At 30.6% G+C, this 19,069-nt stretch overlaps 1 protein-coding gene across 1 annotated transcript; it reads right to left on the minus strand.

The window, feature by feature from the left end:
* Positions 1 to 15,077: 15,077 nt before the first annotated feature.
* Positions 15,078 to 16,738, minus strand: LOC131600234 (putative vesicle-associated membrane protein 726). Its single transcript, XM_058872426.1, has 5 exons — positions 16,477 to 16,738; positions 16,164 to 16,305; positions 15,814 to 15,934; positions 15,654 to 15,716; positions 15,078 to 15,348 (listed from the first exon to the last, which is right to left on the minus strand). Exons 1-5 carry the CDS (start codon positions 16,664 to 16,666, stop codon positions 15,199 to 15,201), a joined length of 666 nt encoding a protein of 221 aa, XP_058728409.1. The 5' UTR covers positions 16,667 to 16,738; the 3' UTR covers positions 15,078 to 15,198.
* Between the last annotated feature and the right edge of the window lie 2,331 nt (positions 16,739 to 19,069).

Raw genomic sequence — 19,069 nt, forward strand, 5'->3', positions numbered from 1 at the left:
AATCAAGGTTACTAATCAATTAATTAAAATATAGTTCACATTAAAAAGTTAAAATCTAATTCCAATGTTAATACTATTTTTTATGTTTGTATTTTTTTTGTTTTGATTGATTTTATTTAACAATGATTGGAAATAAAAAGAAAAATAAATAGTAAACTAAAAGAGCAAAAACAAGTGAGAAACAAAAAAAAAAGGTTTTGTCATGGCTGAGAATTAAACCCACATTCTTGGAATCACCAGCAAAATGCTCTAACCATGGCAAATAGTGATTTAGGTCCTGTGACAAGTCAAACCTGCTATATTTAATCTCAGTAACACATTAACATTGTTAGTTCATATTGAATTCAACAATAATAAGAAAACAAAAATTTTAACATGGATGAAGAATATGTTCATGATGTGTTCATTCTGAATGTTATAAACCAATCCTTTGATCTATACTTACTCTTTGATGCTTCAAAAAGAGTTTAGGATAGTTGTTTTGGATTGAGAGTGATTGGAGCAAGAAATATGAAATTGCACTTTTCTTTGAAAGTTTTGGAAGTTTGAATAGAGTCTCTTGGCTAGCTTTTTTCGTTTCCCCTGTGTTGAAGAAGTGTTGTCAATTTATAAAGTGGATGAGTGAAGGTTTAAGGCAAGAAACCATGCCTTTGATAGTCTTGAAAGCTGAGTATTTTTTCCTTATTATTTTGAAATATTTCCAAGTTCATGAGAACATATTTTTGATGGTGATTAAGGGCCTTGAAGGAGCTTGATTTGGCTTCTAAAAACCTCTTAAAATGGGCACCCACATTTTGCTATTTATTTTGGCTTAATAATTATAATAGTAATAATAATAATAATAATAATAATATTAACACTAATTCATAAAAATAAAAAAGTACTAGAAAAAAAAACTTACTCTTAGTAGAAAAATAAAAAAAAAAATAAAAAAGATTTGGATTTTTTAAATATTTTATGATTTTTTTTGGATGTTTTTGCGAATGCAATATGAATAAAGAGAAAAAAATATTTTTTAATAAATAATAAATAATAAATACGAAAATAATATTTAAATATTAAAAAAAAATTGTGATTTTTTGAATAAAAGTAAAAAAAATGAATATTTTAAAAAAGCTTAATTAAAAAAAAAACAAAAATTAAAATTAAAATTAATTGATTAAAAAAACTTATTTTTTGTGATTTTATTTTTTTAATATAAATGAAAATAAAATTAAAACTATAGTTAGAAACAAATAAAAGGAGAAAGTGTTAGAAGTGAGATTCGAATCGAGACCTTATACTTGCAAACTTACTTCCTTACCAATTATGCTATATAATTTATTCAAAATAAAAAGCCAATTGAAAGTGTATGAAGCATCGGCCAACATTTTTCTATTTATTAAAATATAAATAATTTAAGAGTAAATTATTATATTTTAAAATAGACTTTAAATCGAATATTTATAAAATTCAGGATGTCAATGTAAATAACCCAAGATTTTATAAAAATCCAATTTTGAAATAGTTTTAAATTTTTGAAAAGTGTGGGCAAATTTTGGGGTACAACGGTCATATATCTTAAGACTATTTAATCTTAAGGCAAAAGGTGGATGGACGGACAAAAGTTTCACTAAATTGCTTGAATTGTTGAAAAAATTGCTTCCCGAAGGTAGCACGTTGTCGCATCGTGCTTATGAGGCCAAGAAGATATTGTGTCCAATGGATTTGAACTATGTCAAAATACATGCTTGTCATAATGATTGCATCTTATATAGGAAAGAGTTTGAAAACTTGAAGAAGTGCCCGAGGTGTGGGGTGTCGCACTAAAAGAAGAAGGATAATGATATTGATAATGATGATGGTGCAATTAACAAGGGTGTTCCTGCCAAGGTGATGTGATACCCACCGATAATTGCAAGGTGCAAGATATTGTTTGCTAATATTAGTAACGCAAAGAATACTAGATGAACTAAGGAACCTTTGGCTTGGACTTGCAACCAACTGAATTAACCCTTTTGGTAATTTGAATATTAACCATACTTCATGGCCTGTTATTCTCTTATTTTATAACCTATCTCCATGGTTGTGCATGGCAAGTATATGATGTTATCGATGATGATTCCCGATCCAAAACAACGAAGGAACGACATAGATATTTATTTAACGCCATTGATTAAAGATTTAAGACTTTTGTGGGAGTAAGTGTTGATGTTGATGATGCGTATACAGGTGATACCTTTAATTTGTGTCCCATATTGTTTTGCACAATCAATGACTTTCATGCATATGGTAATTTGTCTGGGTACAACGTCAAGAGTCATAAATTGTTTCCTATATGTGAAGTTGATACATGTCACCACCAATTATAAAAAGTAAAAAAGACAATTTATCTTGGGCATCAAAAATTTCTAAGACCTAATCATCAATATCGTAGATTGCTCAATGCTTTTAATGGAGAGCAGGAGTTTGGTATCGCTCCAAAGCCCTTAATCAGGTACATTACAGAAGAAGATATTGAGTTTCGTACAAATTATTTCTTAGATGTGAACTTTAAAGGAGTTACCGAGTCTCGTCATGATGGATTTTATGATGGTATGGGTATTCAAGATTTAAATGTTAAGACATTTAGTCAAGAAGTAGTTCTTCAATCACATTTGTATATATTGAACAACCATAGTGAAGTTGGTCCTTACTTGACCGCTCACGGAAGTCTTATAAAATAAAAATTCCCCTAGATGAATGAAAAATGATTGCTGACATAGCATAACAAAACTTTCATATATTGGTTTAATGAAAGTATTTCTAAATAGAGTGGTGCATCAGATAATTGCAAATGGATGCCACGTATGTCTAAGTTTAATGTAATTACTTGAAGTGCATACGACATTAGTAAATATTTGTTCTATACAAAATCAAAAGATGATCGTAGCACTATGCAAAATAATGGTGTTATGGTTGAGGTTGGATCCATGTACTTTTCTAGTTCCAGAGATAACAATCTTGTACAAGCATCTAAAGGATACTTTGGGGTCATTAAGGAGATTTTGGAGATTGACTATGTTTCTTTTAAAGTGTTTTTATTTAAGTTCATGTGGATTGAGAATAACACTAGTGTCGAAACTGATGAATTAGGATTCACATGGTTGATCTTTGAAAGGCATCTTATAAGAACGAACCATTCATCATGGAAAACCAAGCAAAACAAGTTTTTTATGTCACTGATCCATCTAACACTAGAAGGTCAATTGTTCTTCAAGGAAAAATATTCCCGATAGTACATAAAAATCAAAATTTTAACTATGAGACGCCTTATTTAACAACACGTGTACGTCAATATCATCTAAAGAAAATGATTTAGATGTTATGCATGTTATTTGTTGTGATCATGAAGAGGCGAAATGGGAAAACTAATAAGTAAATGGTTTATTGCTTTTATTTATTAATCATTTGTTTTAGTTTTGATGCAAAATTATAAAGTGTGTGCCATTTTGGGTTTGCATTTGGTGTAATCAATGAATATTTGTGTTTTAGATTGAATAATTGGCAAAATGTACAATGTCTCTGTTTCAGGATTCTGCAAAATATGGTTATGTATTCAGTTATACACGTGAAAACAACAGTACAAAAAAATCTTAACCCCTCAGTTTTCTCAATAAATCGTGGTAAGAACATTAATTTATCACCTCGGTTCTTAAAAACATCGAGTGTTAATATTGGACGCGCCATCCAGTTCTGAAAATAATAAAAATGTTGATGATGGGAATCGAACCCACGTGCTTTTAACTTTGCCCCTCGATAATTTAATATCCGAGGTGATAAGGGGTAGATTTTCATGACACCTTTCGTTACCTCGCTTCCGTAGCCAAGGTCAAACGCATTTCATGTATGATGTTAGGTGCGTTTTTTGTAGTAGTGATTGCATATTAGTTTGCTGTAAGCCATAACATACATGATGCTTCCAACCCCACTTTCATAAGTATTACTCTCCATTATTTTATTTTCTTCTTTTATTTGAGGATATTACATACCGGAGGGATTTGTGTGATAACCTAAAATAATATTGATGGTTTTAGCATCTTGCATTATAAACCATTCCACCAGTTTTTTCAAGTAACTAGACTAGATAAGAACAATTCACTTCTTTTATGGGTTCTTGTGATATCCATCCATATAATCCACTTAGCTTCACCATTATATTTCATCTCAAATTATCCATTTAAATTGTTTTTGAGATTGTTGATCTCTTCCACATAAGATATTTACATCAAGATATCATCAACATATAAAATAATATAGAGAATGAATTCCTCATTCCTCTCCAATATGTATACATAACTATCATAACCACTTCTCACAAAACCATGCTTAAGAAGATATTCTTCAAGATGGAGGTACCATTTCCTTGGGATTTGTTCAAACCAATACAATTAATTCTTAAATAAACACACTTTAGACTTTTCCTCTTCAAAATCTTCTAGCTATTCCATGTAGATTATATTTTCAAGATCTTTGTGTAAGAAAATCATTGTGGCATCCATCTGTTTCAATTCAAGATCGTATTTACTTACAATTTCATAAGTATACTTACAGATCAATATTTTACCATGGGTGAAAATACTTCATTGTAATCAATCTCCTTCACCTGAGTAAACCCATTTCCAGCAAGTCTTACCTTAGATATTGATTCTTCAATCTCCATAATACCTTCCTTCTTCTTGAAGATACATTGGCATCCATCATTTTTTTTCCTTAAGTAGACTCACAAGCTCCCAAGTATGTTTTTTTTTATCAACTAATGCATCTCATCTTTCAACCATTTTTTACTATCTTTTCATATGAATGCTTACCTTAAAGTATTTTGTTTTGATTCTTGCAATCATTCATTCACATTCAAATCATGACAAATAATATTGTCATAATTGTATCTTTGAGTTGGTATAATCTATGTCTTTACCTTGTCATAATTGTATCTTCGAAATGGTATAATCTATGAACATAGATCCTTCTTTTTTAACATTGACCAATATTGTTTACCTATCTATTCTATACCTCATAAGCCTTTTCCTTTGCATGACTAATCAAGTATTAAGATCGACTAACAATCAATGATATATGGTGTTCGGATTTATTCCTAGCATGTTTCTTGTTCACAATGCAAGCGAACTTTCTTTCAAAAAATTATTAAAATCCTTTCCAGTAACTTCACTCTTAGATGCACATATCTTCATGATTTGGCCATGTGACAATATGTTTATTCCCCTTTTAGTTGTCTAAAGGATGAGCTCAATGTTCATCTCTTTCTAAGTCAAATCTAAGATCCAAATCTAGAATATTGTAATGTCACTCTTTTTTCTTTAGTTTCTCTTTTTTTTCTCCTTATCCACAATTTGTATTTGTAGAATAAGAGGCAAGTTGGAAATGTCGCCCCTAACATATTCGTGCCTCGTGAGACAATAATTGTATCTTATGAAGATTTGATGCCAATGATCATGTACTTCATACACCATTTTTGCATTCTCTTGTTCATCTAAAGTCGTACAAAAATCCACATACCCATTGATTTGTACTTGCACCTCCCAAAATCCCATGAGGGTCCCTCCACACATTTTAATGATCTCGTGAGGAAACTCCATCATCTTGGAAAATTCTCATTTAAGAATACTATTTGAGCTTACGTGATCTACCAATATACTTAGTTAATCATCAAATTTCTTATTACCATTTATGTGGCTATTGTATCATCTTTACATGGTTGAACTTCTTCAAAGTATTTGACTGTAAACATAATAAGATAATGGTCCTTAAAGTTAATCATTTTTGTCAAAGTATCACTTTAGGAGAAACCTATAGTGTTGTTTTTGTTTATACATATAAGTTCGTCCTCGTATTCTTTTTTTGTAATTTTTTTTCAAGTACACCCATTTTTCTTCAAAAGTTTGATTTGTTCTTTCGGGGGATAGTTAGAATACTTAGGCACTTACAAATATGGTGATATGGTTTGTGTCTTTCTTCATCTTCATACATATTTCTCGAGTTTTTAGACTTAACTAAGATGCTTGATCCTATTCTGCAAGACTATACATTCCCTAGTGTCATAAATTCCACCTGATGATAATCACACCAATTTCTTTGCCCAAACCCATCAACTTGTTTACTAGTGGCAGTTGAGTAAGAAGTATGAATTTAAATACTTTCATCAGGATATTACCATGTATGTTTGTTGGAAATATAAATGGGAAAAAGTTCAAGAAGGGAGAGTTGAATATACCGGTCTCCTTTAAAAATAATTTCAAAATTTTTAATACAAAATTAGAGTTTAATGGACAGAAGTGAAAACAAAATAAGATGAAAGCTTAGAATCTGATCAACATGAATTCTAACCAATATATTTCAATGGTGTCTCTAAAAACATGATCCTTTCAAGGAAATAAACTAAATATTATAATTCAAGTTTCTTGATCAAAGCAATTTAATATCCCAATATAGTCATGCTTTTCATCACAATTTACTTAAAGATGATTCAATATGTTTGATGCAACACATACCTATGCTTATACAATCAACCAATATAAGCACAGTCTAACCTAGATTGCATACAAATTATGCTATGATTTAACATTTACATGATGAAATCATAAAATTAAAGAGAGATAGGTAAAAATGAGAGTACACTGAGATATATATTGGTTCAATGGTATTGTCCTCGCAGGAATCTACTATAGTCTTCAATGGTTTAAAACCATTAGGAAATAATCAGGTTTTCCACTATTTTCAAGATTTAATATACAAGTATTCTGATACAACAAACTATTATCAAACCAAATGCTAATAGACTCACTGTAGTAGCCTAAACACAAATCAAATGAAAATTCCTTTTATTGATGTAGATACTCAAGTGATACATACAAGATCCTCAATGATCTTGATCCAATAATCTTTCTGTCCACAATAACCCTCTCCAAGCTTCATTTCTGCAGCATTCTTTCCTCGAATCTAACAAAGACTTGTCGGGGCAATTGCCATTAGCCTCGAATAATCAGATAATTCCAAACTTTGTTCTGCAACAACCTTCACAAGGTTTCACCAAAGTCTTCGATGGAGTATAGAGACACTGTTCTCTTTTTATGAACAACACAACCAAAATCCATGTACAAGAAATGATTCTTCCACCTGATACACAAATATTAGATTCCTAAATGTAACTTTAGTCTCCTTCTCACACTCAATCTTTAAAGTTCGAGATCCACTACAATGGTTCTTGAAAAAGGTTGAAGATGATGAATAGTATTTGAAGAATCTCTCACACATACAACTAACACTCACAAGATCCACGTTGTATGAGGCTAATCGCAAGAGATCAACAAGGAGATGGGTTTGGTGAATGAAGAATACACACTAGGTTCTCTCAAGGTTCTTGGCATAAATGGATCTCTAGGTTATTGATGATGGTATAGAGATTGATTAGTTCCATCAATTAATTAATCAACTCTCTCTCTCTCTTCTTTTTTTTGTTCTACTACAAAAAAACAATGATGTTACTAGAGATTGTGTTTTCTCACACTTTGAGATTCTCACTCATTTTGTGACACAGTTTCACTCGTACACAAAAACAAAAGAGATCGAAGAAAAATTATGGTACTAGAGGGTAGAGACACTCTAAAAACAACAGAGACATGGGTTTTCACCAAATCATAAAGTAATTATTTGAAGCAAAAAAATAACAACTTGAGTCAAAGGTTGGGAAGAAAGGAAAGAAACTATGATTCGAGTCATGTGTATCTCATGATTCTATTCGAGTAGAGTTGTAATCTGAATCACACTCCTCTATGATTTGACTCAATGAGACAGGGCCAATTCTCAACTTTCACAAGACTTCATGATTCGAGTCACATTATGCATGATTCGAATCACACATCTTTACAACCTTGATTCAATTATGCTAACTTGTGATTCAATCAATACATAATATATATTGATACAAAATCAATTTATAGGCTAAAAAAGAAAAATATTTTTATGGATACAATTACCAAATCAACTAATGGAGAGGTTCTTATAGGTACAAAAACTAGTTATAGCTAAAGTAAACGAATAAAAATTATTCCAAATGAATTACAACAACAATGTAAATAAATTCATACAATGGACAAAGTACAAACATGCGATAAATCAAATAACACATATACATGCAAATTGACAAATCATCAAAACTAAAATGATATCAACGATGGGTGCAATTTCAAAGTCATCAATTCAAAGGTTCTAGATCGTCATACAAAGGCTATATGGCTTCATGCCTTAGATGCTCCTGCTCTTACAGCCTCACATGTAGCTTTTCAATATGCTCTTACAACTATATCATCGTTTTTATTAGTTGATTTAGTACAATGTCATTCAAGTCATTTTTGGTAGTGGTTGATATGTTGTCATTCCATCATGCTAGTGTCGTGATAAATGGTTCATGTTGATGGTGATGGTGAGGGAGAAAGGTCATCTATTTTTTCACTGTAACCTTATGAAAGGCTTCAACGTTCTAGTCTATAACACGGTCCTAGGGTCTTTCCACATAGTGAGGGATGGTTGCCTAGGGTTTTTATTTGATTATTAAGTGTATAGAGAATCAATCACCACCCAAAAAATTATGTACTCCCTTCGTCCCACAATGAGTGACTCATTTGCAAAAATAAAAATGTTCCAAAATGAATGACCATTTTCAAATTCCAATGCAATATTAATTACTTTTTCCAATTTTACCCTCTAATTAATACTACTTTTATCGTTCTCAATACTTGATAAGGGGTACTTTAGTAAAAGCATTATTCTCTCTCTTTTTTATTTATTTTTTTAATCTGTATAAAATGGTCAACTGCGTCACTCATTGTGAGATGGAGGGAATATAATGTATATACTTCCTTTTCTAGGGTTTTGTGAGTTTATGAACCCTCCAATCATTGTCAGACTTAAATCCATGGGAGTACAAGTTATATGGAATATTTTGTCTTTAGCATACAATAATTGGATAAGGTACAAAAATATAGGGTATGGACGGGTATCTCATGGTGAATGAAAGTTGTATTTTTCTGAGATGAGTAAGGCTCAGATCGATCACTCGATAATAACATCTTAGTATGAGATAAACCTTTATGACCCTATTCCATAGACCTCTTACTCCTCGGCTTGATCGTTTCAAAGAATCTTATGATTATCATTGGAATTATGATCCTACATTGTCGTACACATTCCTTGAAGGTCAAGGTCGCGGGGAAGCAAACACTTTAAAAACTTGTGTGTGTCAACCTCCTTAAAGGCCGATCCTACGATACATTACAATAACAAAAAAAATGTACAAAATATTGTCATTCTACCAACAATATTGAGTTTAGCAAAATCGGGTAGACTACCAGCATATGGAGTATCAATAATTGAATAGACTATGAGAGATATTTATATTTAGTGCACCAATACATCCCAAATGAGACTATTTTCGGTAAAAGAAAAATATAGGACCAATCGTTAGTTCGTCTAATGGTGATTGACGTTGAATTTAATAAGGATGTTCACAATTCAATTCTCCGCAACTCTGATCGAAAAGGAATTGAAAATCAATTGATATCAGAACTGATCCGAACAAAATTAAATTGTCTAGTGAACTGATGAAAACCAAAAAAAAAAATGGAAAATAAAAAATACTATAAGAATATATTAGAAAGGGTCCCGTAAGATTTTGATCTTCTAGAAAAAGTGATTTTACTGCCAACAAAAAAAAATACATGGCTGATAATAGAAAAAGAAAGAGTTTTACATACAAAACAAACATTTAGACGTCAGCACATATGTAATAATTAAGTAAATATCAACATGATATATTTAAAATTAAAGGTGAGCAAAATATAAACCACAACACACACGAACTGGAAAATGGCCCCCACCAAATATCCAACCAGTATACCCAACGTCCCTACCAATCTAAAGGATACAGACATAAAAAGTTAGGTGATAAATATATAAAAGCATTCCATTCAATGTTCTGTCTCTTTCAAGGGTGGGTTTCTCCATCTCAATCTCATCATGTAATCTTGAAAAGTTTCACCTTTAGGACCCTACAAAGAGCCATTCCACAAGCAATTGGAGCACATGTGAGGCCATCACTTTCTCTCATGACTTTGTTGCATTTCTATTGTGCATGCTTCTATGTGTTTGTTTGGCTTGATTCCACTCAATATCCTTTAAGATATATGCCAATACCACTTACCTGAATGAGTATATTTTGTAGAGTTGTCCTTTTGAAATTTTAGTATGGTATAAAACGCCAAAAATTTAAGACTGTTTGCCAAATTGTTTTCTTTTTAACCACTATCTTTTCCTTTTCATTATCTCTAAGATTTTAGATAATGACTCAAGGTGGAAGTAATAATAAACTTTCTAACTAAACTAAATAATAAAAGTACATATGTCATTAAAAGATGCATCTAAAATGTATCATGGTCATGGGCATTAGTTATATGTGTACTTTTAAATTTAGATAAAAATATATGTTGAATTATAAAATACAAAATTTAAAAGAAAAATATTAAAAGCTAAAAATAAGAATTACATTTTTATAAAAAGAATAAAAAAAAATTGTCTACACTAAATGTTAGTCAATCTTGATTATCGTTAGTATTTTATCTTACAATTGAATTAGATGCATCATGGGCATTGTATGAGTATTTTTAAATTTGGATTAATATGTAATTAATTTATTTCGTTCATTAATTTCAGGGTTTATATTGTTTTGACAATATGGATTTATTGTTTGAGGTGAGTCAGTATTATTTGGGTGAGTTCCTCAAACGTAGAGTCTTCTTGGTATTGATTTTTTAGTGGTGGTCTGGCAGCGTATAATTGTCTTATATGTCACAAGGATCTTTCAGTGAAGATTCAGTATATAATTGTCTTCTATGCGACAATGATCCTTCAATAAAGGTTCGTTGAATTTGTTTTAGACCGCAACGATACTTTGGTGAAGGTGCAACGTACAATTTTCTTATAGGCGGCAAGGATTTCAATGAAGGTCCTGTGTATAATTGTCTTGCAGGATACAAGTATCATTCAATGATGGTCTAACATGAAATTGTCTAGTAGGCGACAAGGGTTCTTTAGTGAAGGTCATGTGGGTAATTGTCTTATAAGCAGCAAGGATCCTTCAGTAAATTGAGGCGAACCCTAGAAAGTTTCAGACAATCATTAGCATGAGGAACCCTTATAGCATCAAGGGGGTTCAATAACTAACTGAGCTCTTAGCTGAATTATCACATTTTCTTTCTTTTGCAAGTGACAAAGTAATCAACTTCTTTGCTACTCTAAAGAAGAAGGATAAGTTCGAGTGGACAAACGAACGCAACGAGGGGTTCGCGACATTGAATATTTTTTGTGACACCACCCATTCTAATAGGCTTCGAGGTAAGCACATCATATACTTTATCATATACTTGTATTCATCAGTCACTAAGTCACTAATAGGTCAATGAGCTACGTACTCGTCTAGGAGAAAAACAAGGTTGAACCACTAGTCTACTTCATGAGCAAGGTATTCAAAGGTGCTAAGACCGTGTATAAAAAATTGAGAGATTAGCGTTTTCGACCATGATTACTGTGAGGAAACTCATACCATATTTCCAAGGATAATGTTTGATGGTCAAAACCAATTATCTCATTTACTAAACCCTTAAAAAGTCGGATCTAATAGGTATAATGGTGTCCTAGTCAATTAAGCTATTCAAGTACAATATCCACTTCATACCAAAAAGAAGTATAAAATCTTAGGTGCTTGGAGACAAAGACCAAATTGGTTATTCCCCCAGACAACACTTAAAAGAATCACCTTTGCAAGTCGTGTTTGAAGGACTCACCCCGACAAATCTTAAAGGATTCATTATCGAAGATATTACTTAATTTGGGGTGTTTCATCATTGACTATTCCTTTTTAACTCCAATTTGGGAAGACTTTTTTGAGTAAAAAATTAGAAAATAAAAAAAAAATCTATAAAGACCTTATAAATTATGTGGATATTTTATTAATTATATATTTTTTAAAATGTTGATTTGGAAATATCAATAACTTGTTTACAATAATATTGAAATATAAGTAAATATTAATGTTAGGAATTGAATCATCTTTGACTAGCCGATTACACTCATTTAATAGATATATCATCCACCTAATTATATAGTGAAAAGATTCTCGAGTAACCCGTGTGAAGTCATGCATATTAATCAAACAAACATCTATTTGATTCTGAAAGTGGTGCAACCGCAAATGATGTCGCATTTTTGCCCAATCTCTTTATGCAAGTCTGAGTTACTCATAAACTTAATACAATACACCACCAAAACCTACTTTTACAACAGCCCCAATAGATTTACATAGCTAACACTTCGTAAGGATGATGATACCAATCATAGAATGCACACATTCTAACCTCCCTAGTTCCTAAAACCTGCCACTGCCAGCTTAAGATTTTTGTATCATGGAAAATTTTATCAAGATCCTCAACAACATTATTAAATATAATATTATTTCTTTGTTTCCATATAGCCCAACAAGCAGCTCCCCAAATTCCACCTGCAGCTTTTTCCTTGCATATACTCTTCATGGACTCAACAAAATTACAGTAGAAAGATACAGAATTTGAATTAAACTGTACAATAATTCCTAACCAAGATTGTATCATTTCCCACAGCTTACGAGTTTTAAGACACCCCGAAAACAGATGATGATTATCTTCCCCGACTTGGCAGCCAAAAACACATACAGAATCAGAATCAGCAACAACAATACCTCTGTTCCTCAATAGCAATCTTAAATGTTGTTAAAATGTTTGAATTGGGAAAAACTCAAATTATAGAGAGGGAGGTTCGATGATTAATTAGATTTTACGCCTTATGGAGATGCATGATGAAGTAGAATAGATTTAAAATTTGGAGTTCATTTTCCAAATTTCATTAGACAGTTTTTTGTTTTAAATGCATCCGAATATTTTATCTCGAAATTGATATTGATGTAGTTTTTTCCTTTTTTCTTTTTAGGCCTTAGCCCTCTTTAATAAATAAAAAGGCAGGTGCTTATTTTATTTTACTATGCAAGTTGAAATTTAACTATGACAAACATATGCCTTCTAGCACCGGCAACCTATAGCTAGAAATAGTTTTTAAGAGTTGTATACATAACAAATGTTAAAAAATCAACACATCAAATATTAATTGACTATTTAAGATCTCGCCTTGAATAAAAATCATTAAAAAAATAAAACGTAGGTTTAAATACTTCTAGAAGTTTAACTGCATTATTGCTTTTAATATTGGTAGTAATAGTCACAATTATCAATTATGGATAGAGTAAACAAAATAGTGGAAATCCAGAGCTTGAATAACTAACGTTGAATAAGCAATCTATCTAAAGATCAATATATTAATATATTAATGTTGGGTATATATATATATATATATATATATATATATATATATATATATATATATATATATATATATATATATATATATATATATATATATATATATATATATATATATATATATATATATATATATATATATATATATATATATATATATATATATATATATATATATATAACTTTGTTTTTGTGTAGTTTATTTTTCTACAATTTTTATTTTTAGAATATTGTATAATTTACATAATAATTTTATTGAAAACATTATTATACTTTTACATAATCTTATACTATTAATTTTCAAGTGCTGTATTTTTTAAAATTAAATTTAATTAAAAAAATGTTGCTCATATTTTTACGGATTTATATTATAAAAACGGATAAACGGACACATAAGTGCGTGACCATCTGAACGCTAGTAATAATGATAATATTATATTTGCGTTAACGGTTGAATTAGTAGCATATATATGTTTGATTTCAAAGGTCATATATGTTTAATTTACTGTGTTTGATTTCACATGCCAGTGGGTATGGAAGAACTTTACTTTTTCTTTTCTTTTCCTTTTAAAAGTGTGCATAGAAGAATATATATCATGCTACTCTTATTCAATTATAAGTAAAAAAGAAGATCAATTTATTGGACTTACATATTAATACAATATTCTATTCACGCTTAAATGTTTTACTCACTACTAGAAATACACGTATTATCTGAGGAATTTCCTGCGGAAATTATTCCGCAGGTATACCTGCGGAATTTCCTGCGGAAATTATTCCTCCCATCAAGCGTTCTTTTTTCGATTAGCTTGACATGCATATTCATGAAATTCAAGGTGTATCAAAGTACATATCTGGTCAATTAGAGTGCTTGACTATTTTTTGTGTCATTTGCTTCGATGATGGAACTTGATCTTCAATGGTTCTGCCTTTTATATGGTCTTGGCTTCCATATGATTCAGATGGTAGATGTTTGTTTGTTTGTGTCATTTCATTTCCCTTTATCAAATAGATGAAATACGACCTTTTGATCATGGTTTTTTATTAACATTTTCTTTTTATCTATGTCAATATTCACTCTTGTGGTTTGTATGAATAGTCGTCCATTTGGATCTATAGAGCCGCCAAAAGTAATACTTTTGGTAGAGGTATAACTATTATATTGTAGCCAAGTGAAAAATGGCAACATTGATAAATTATGTGACCAAACTTATTTTCAAAAGTGCATTGCTTTAAAGACTTTTTCATCTACCAAAACTAGTTATTCCACCATTACCACAACTAAATCCATTCTTACGAACATTGTTACCGAAATAATTTTAATTTTGGTCTTCAACAGCCATAAATAAAATCTTAGAATCTCCATATGAAGCATCACATGTCTGGCTTTCTTACTATAGAAATTTTCCAATACTTGGTAAAGGCTCCAAAATAATTGTTGATAATATAGAGAATCTCATTCTTATATTGATTCAATAAGAATTCGTATTTACATGAATTTATACAAGTACATTGAGCCTTAGCTTGCTAAGTAAAACAAATCTAACTTACTTTCAACTATCTTCTAACTTCTTAAACTAAATATAAATGTACATGTTATAATGCAACTAAAAAAATTAACATACCGTATTGAGTAAATATACTACTTGACTAGTCTATATAATTGAGTTGTATAATCAACTAAAAGTGTTCATAAAGTTAAAAACATACACAAATATTACAAACAGAATCTTGTACAATTCATTTGAGAGAAGAAAAAAAACTACTTCAAGCAACTAAAGCCACGACATATTGACATAAAAATCATCAAAACTATTGCTAAGCCAATACCGAAAGCAATTAATTTGACTTTCATATTTTGAACCCACATCTTTCTTTTCATCTTCGTTCCTTGTGTTCTAAAATCTTGTGCCTGCAACATGTGATATAAATACGTTAAATGCACGTAGAAATGAAACAGATGATAATTCCCTACAGTCGCCTTATACATATTTACGCATTCAGAGCATTAACATATCTTTGATTATGATCAGAAAGTTCATATTGAAACTTGTAAATTAACAAATAAAAAGTAAAAGCTATTTTAATTTAAACCTTCTGATCAAAATAGAACGATCAACAATGCTTTAAATGTGTAAACGTGTCAAGCTTTTGATTGCTGTGGATTCTATTTCAAACAAAAGATGATTAATGAAATATTTTATGTTTACTACTAACTTGTGATCGAAGGTTGTCAGTCTTATCCACTAGCATCTCAATCTTTTCTCCACGATCAAGAACCTATAAATTAAATAAAAAATATTTTATACTATGGTCATTGAATAAAGTAATATTTTCATATTAGAATTTTAACCAATAGTAATTTTAAAGGTCTTGCCTTTTCAATGTTTTCCATCATAACACCCTTAACTTCAGAAACTTGAGCCTTTACTTTAGCAAGTTTATTAATCTCTTCAGGATGATCAATACAGTATTGCATTTGTTGCTTTAATTTAGGCCTGTGTAGATTTTCATACATAATGGAACAATTAACCATCATGTTTTTATAGCTTATTTTTTATATCAAGCACATGCATTGTAAAAAATGTTGTGTATACCATTACTTAATCATGTTTAAGTACATGTTTAATAATCTATGAAATATTGACCCAAATATAAATACAAACATTAAACATGAAATTGACACGTGTTAGACACGAACATTATTAATAGGAAAAAATGAGATACCCGTATTCTTTGTTAAGGCTATGAGCTGAAGCAGTTGTAGCTTTGCCCCCACCATATTTTTTGCTGAATTCTTCCTTGACACGCTCAAGATAAGCAATAGGAATCTGTCTACCAGCAGATTCAACTGCCACCACACAATAGGCTACAAAATCCATGACAAATGAAATATTTTACAACAAAATTCATACACGTTATATGAATAACTTGATAAAAATACTTTAAGATCTACATTATAAAAAATAAAAAATCCGTAGAATGTAATCAACCATCACACAAAGCTATAAAAATTACGACAAAACATGAGATAACATACTAAAGCCATTATCAACAAGGTAATTGAAAGTGTGACCATCACAATTGTAGGTGAATCGGTTATTAGAAGAAGGAAGCTTTTGTAAACATTGAGATGCAATGGTTGAAAAATTTCCAGAAAATTCCGTGTACTCTGCAAGAATTACGGTTCCACGAGCCACAAAGCTATAGATCAAAGTTTGTTGCCCCATCTCCAAAAACCATAAACCAAAACAAATTTTGAAATGTGAAAAGAATGAAGAGAAGGGGTTGAAAGATTGAGAGGAAAATGAAAGTAAGTATGAAGAGAAAATGATTGATTTTGGTTGAATGAGTTTTTATTGTCTTGAGTAACATGCGGGAATACCGTTACTGAGGTTTTATCTTAATATAGTATATATCTTTTCATAATAAATAGAAAATCATTTTTTATAGTTAAAAGTTAATTTTATTTTTCATTTCCTAAACACAATTTGTAACTTATTTTAAAAAGATTCTAAAGAAAAAAACAAACTTTTAACATAATGTTATAATATTATCATTCTATTGAGAAAATTTTCAGACGCTCAATTTAAATATTTCTCCTTCAAAATATAAACACTCTTTTTTATATGGATATAATTATTTTTAACTTTTTGTATTCTAAAATATTGTGTGGTACTAATTAAGAATTTATTTGAAGAAGAAAAACAATAAACGTGAACAGACGTTTAAGAGAATTTATTGATTTATTTTATCATGTAATGAATTGTTGGTTGAAAGAATATAAGTTTATTATACATGATTACAAAATTCTTTGTTTTTTTTACTTAATTTGTTTATTTTATTTATTACTTGGTTCTTAAGTAGTAATTTCTAAAAATTTATATATTTTATAAGTGCTTATGTTTGGATGATTTTATATCATAATCGTTAACTTTAGCGTAATTTTAAGAAAATTAACGATTATGAATTTGGTAATCGTTGGATTGAACTAATTTTAAAACACAAGGTTCATAAGACACAGTATTACACTTTTATTGGTTGGATCGTCGAAACAAGGCTATGAAAGGAATTACCGTGCTCTGACTCAGAACCCCAGATATTTTAAGGATCCTCTATTAGGGTTTGAAAGAAAACTTAATTGCATAAACTCCTTCGGGGCACGTCATCATAATGGAAACCTTCCATGTTGGCTCTTATTTCTCCAATGACTCCTACGTCTCCTTCCCAACCTCAAGCACAAGAAAACCTTTGCACAAGTTCTTTGAAATGCGTGTGACATCCCAATTTATAATTTTGCCAAGCCTTATCTCAAAGGTAACTGTCTCTCGATAAAGATACCCAAATAGGCTTTCAAAATAGAACTTGAATACTGTAAAAATTACTCACATGAGAGATTGATCAATAGTAAAGATAATATGTCATTGAAGGCATCCAAATTACGTGACAAACTCGTGAAATTATGAAGTGTATTCACTCATTGGGATTTAACTCTTTTGGGATGTGGCTAATTTTCATTCATATCAAGGGAGAAACTGAACAAAATTTGGAGTTTAGGGACATGGAATGTTAAGCCTTCACTCGTGTATTTGTTTGCATGGAATCCAAGTTTTAGATCTGGAAATTTAAAGATTACACATGCTCAAGTGTGACTGAGGATGTATTCTTTGTCATTAAAGTATTGGGAGTCAAATACTTTATTTGCAATTGTTTTTGGTATTGACACTCCTTTATCAATTGATAAGCTTAATAGAAAAAAGAACTCTAGGGCATTCTACACGTATGCGGATATACCTTAACGTGTCAGGTACTCTCTTTGATCGTATTTGGTGGAACGAGAAGGTTATGCGTTCTTTGTTGGATTGTAATACAAGAGTTTACCTATTTTTTATGATCACTTTTTTTTTGTGCATCATAGTATTCACATATTTTGGAAGTTGAAAGGCGGGAATCCTGGGAATCCATTGATTACATAATCTACAAGATACACGCCTAAAAAGTCGAAACATGTTATACCTGCTAATGACTGCGTAAAAGATAGAGAATGATGAATAAGAAAATGTCATAGCAAATGAAATAGTGGATGATGACTCTGTAGATTTGAATAAGGCAAAAAATTATACTCTTGAAAATGACATGGAGAATCACTACTTTGTTGTGGCTATTCAGCTAGCGAATTAGGTTAACGCTAATGAGGAACATTTATCTGAATCAAGCTATTGTAATGAAGAAAAAATAGTATTAAAGATGATTTGAATGAAAATTTGGTGATTGAGAAAGATACAGCCGGTGATAGAAGATAGCAACTTGATCCTAATCTCATGGTTGTGGAAAATAATGGTAAGAATTTGGTAAGAGATTCCTGTGATGGTTTGCATTTGGAGAAAAATAATAACCCTTAGGGTGATGAAGACAGTCATTCTGATCCATATTAAGAAGAATTTACTATGGTCTGAAAAAAGGATAAGGGAAGCCCGTTGAATTGTACTAGTGATGCTGGATAAGTAATTCCAACAATCTCTCCCTAGTGACATTTGGCGAGATTTGAACCCATGACATTGCTCTGATGTCAATTTTTGGAACAAGCTTATACTGCTGCTTTAAAGCAATTGTTGTTAGTGAGGGCTCAATTA

The sequence above is a fragment of the Vicia villosa genome, linkage group LG4 (assembly GCF_029867415.1).
Source record: "Vicia villosa cultivar HV-30 ecotype Madison, WI linkage group LG4, Vvil1.0, whole genome shotgun sequence".
NCBI lineage: Eukaryota > Viridiplantae > Streptophyta > Magnoliopsida > Fabales > Fabaceae > Vicia > Vicia villosa.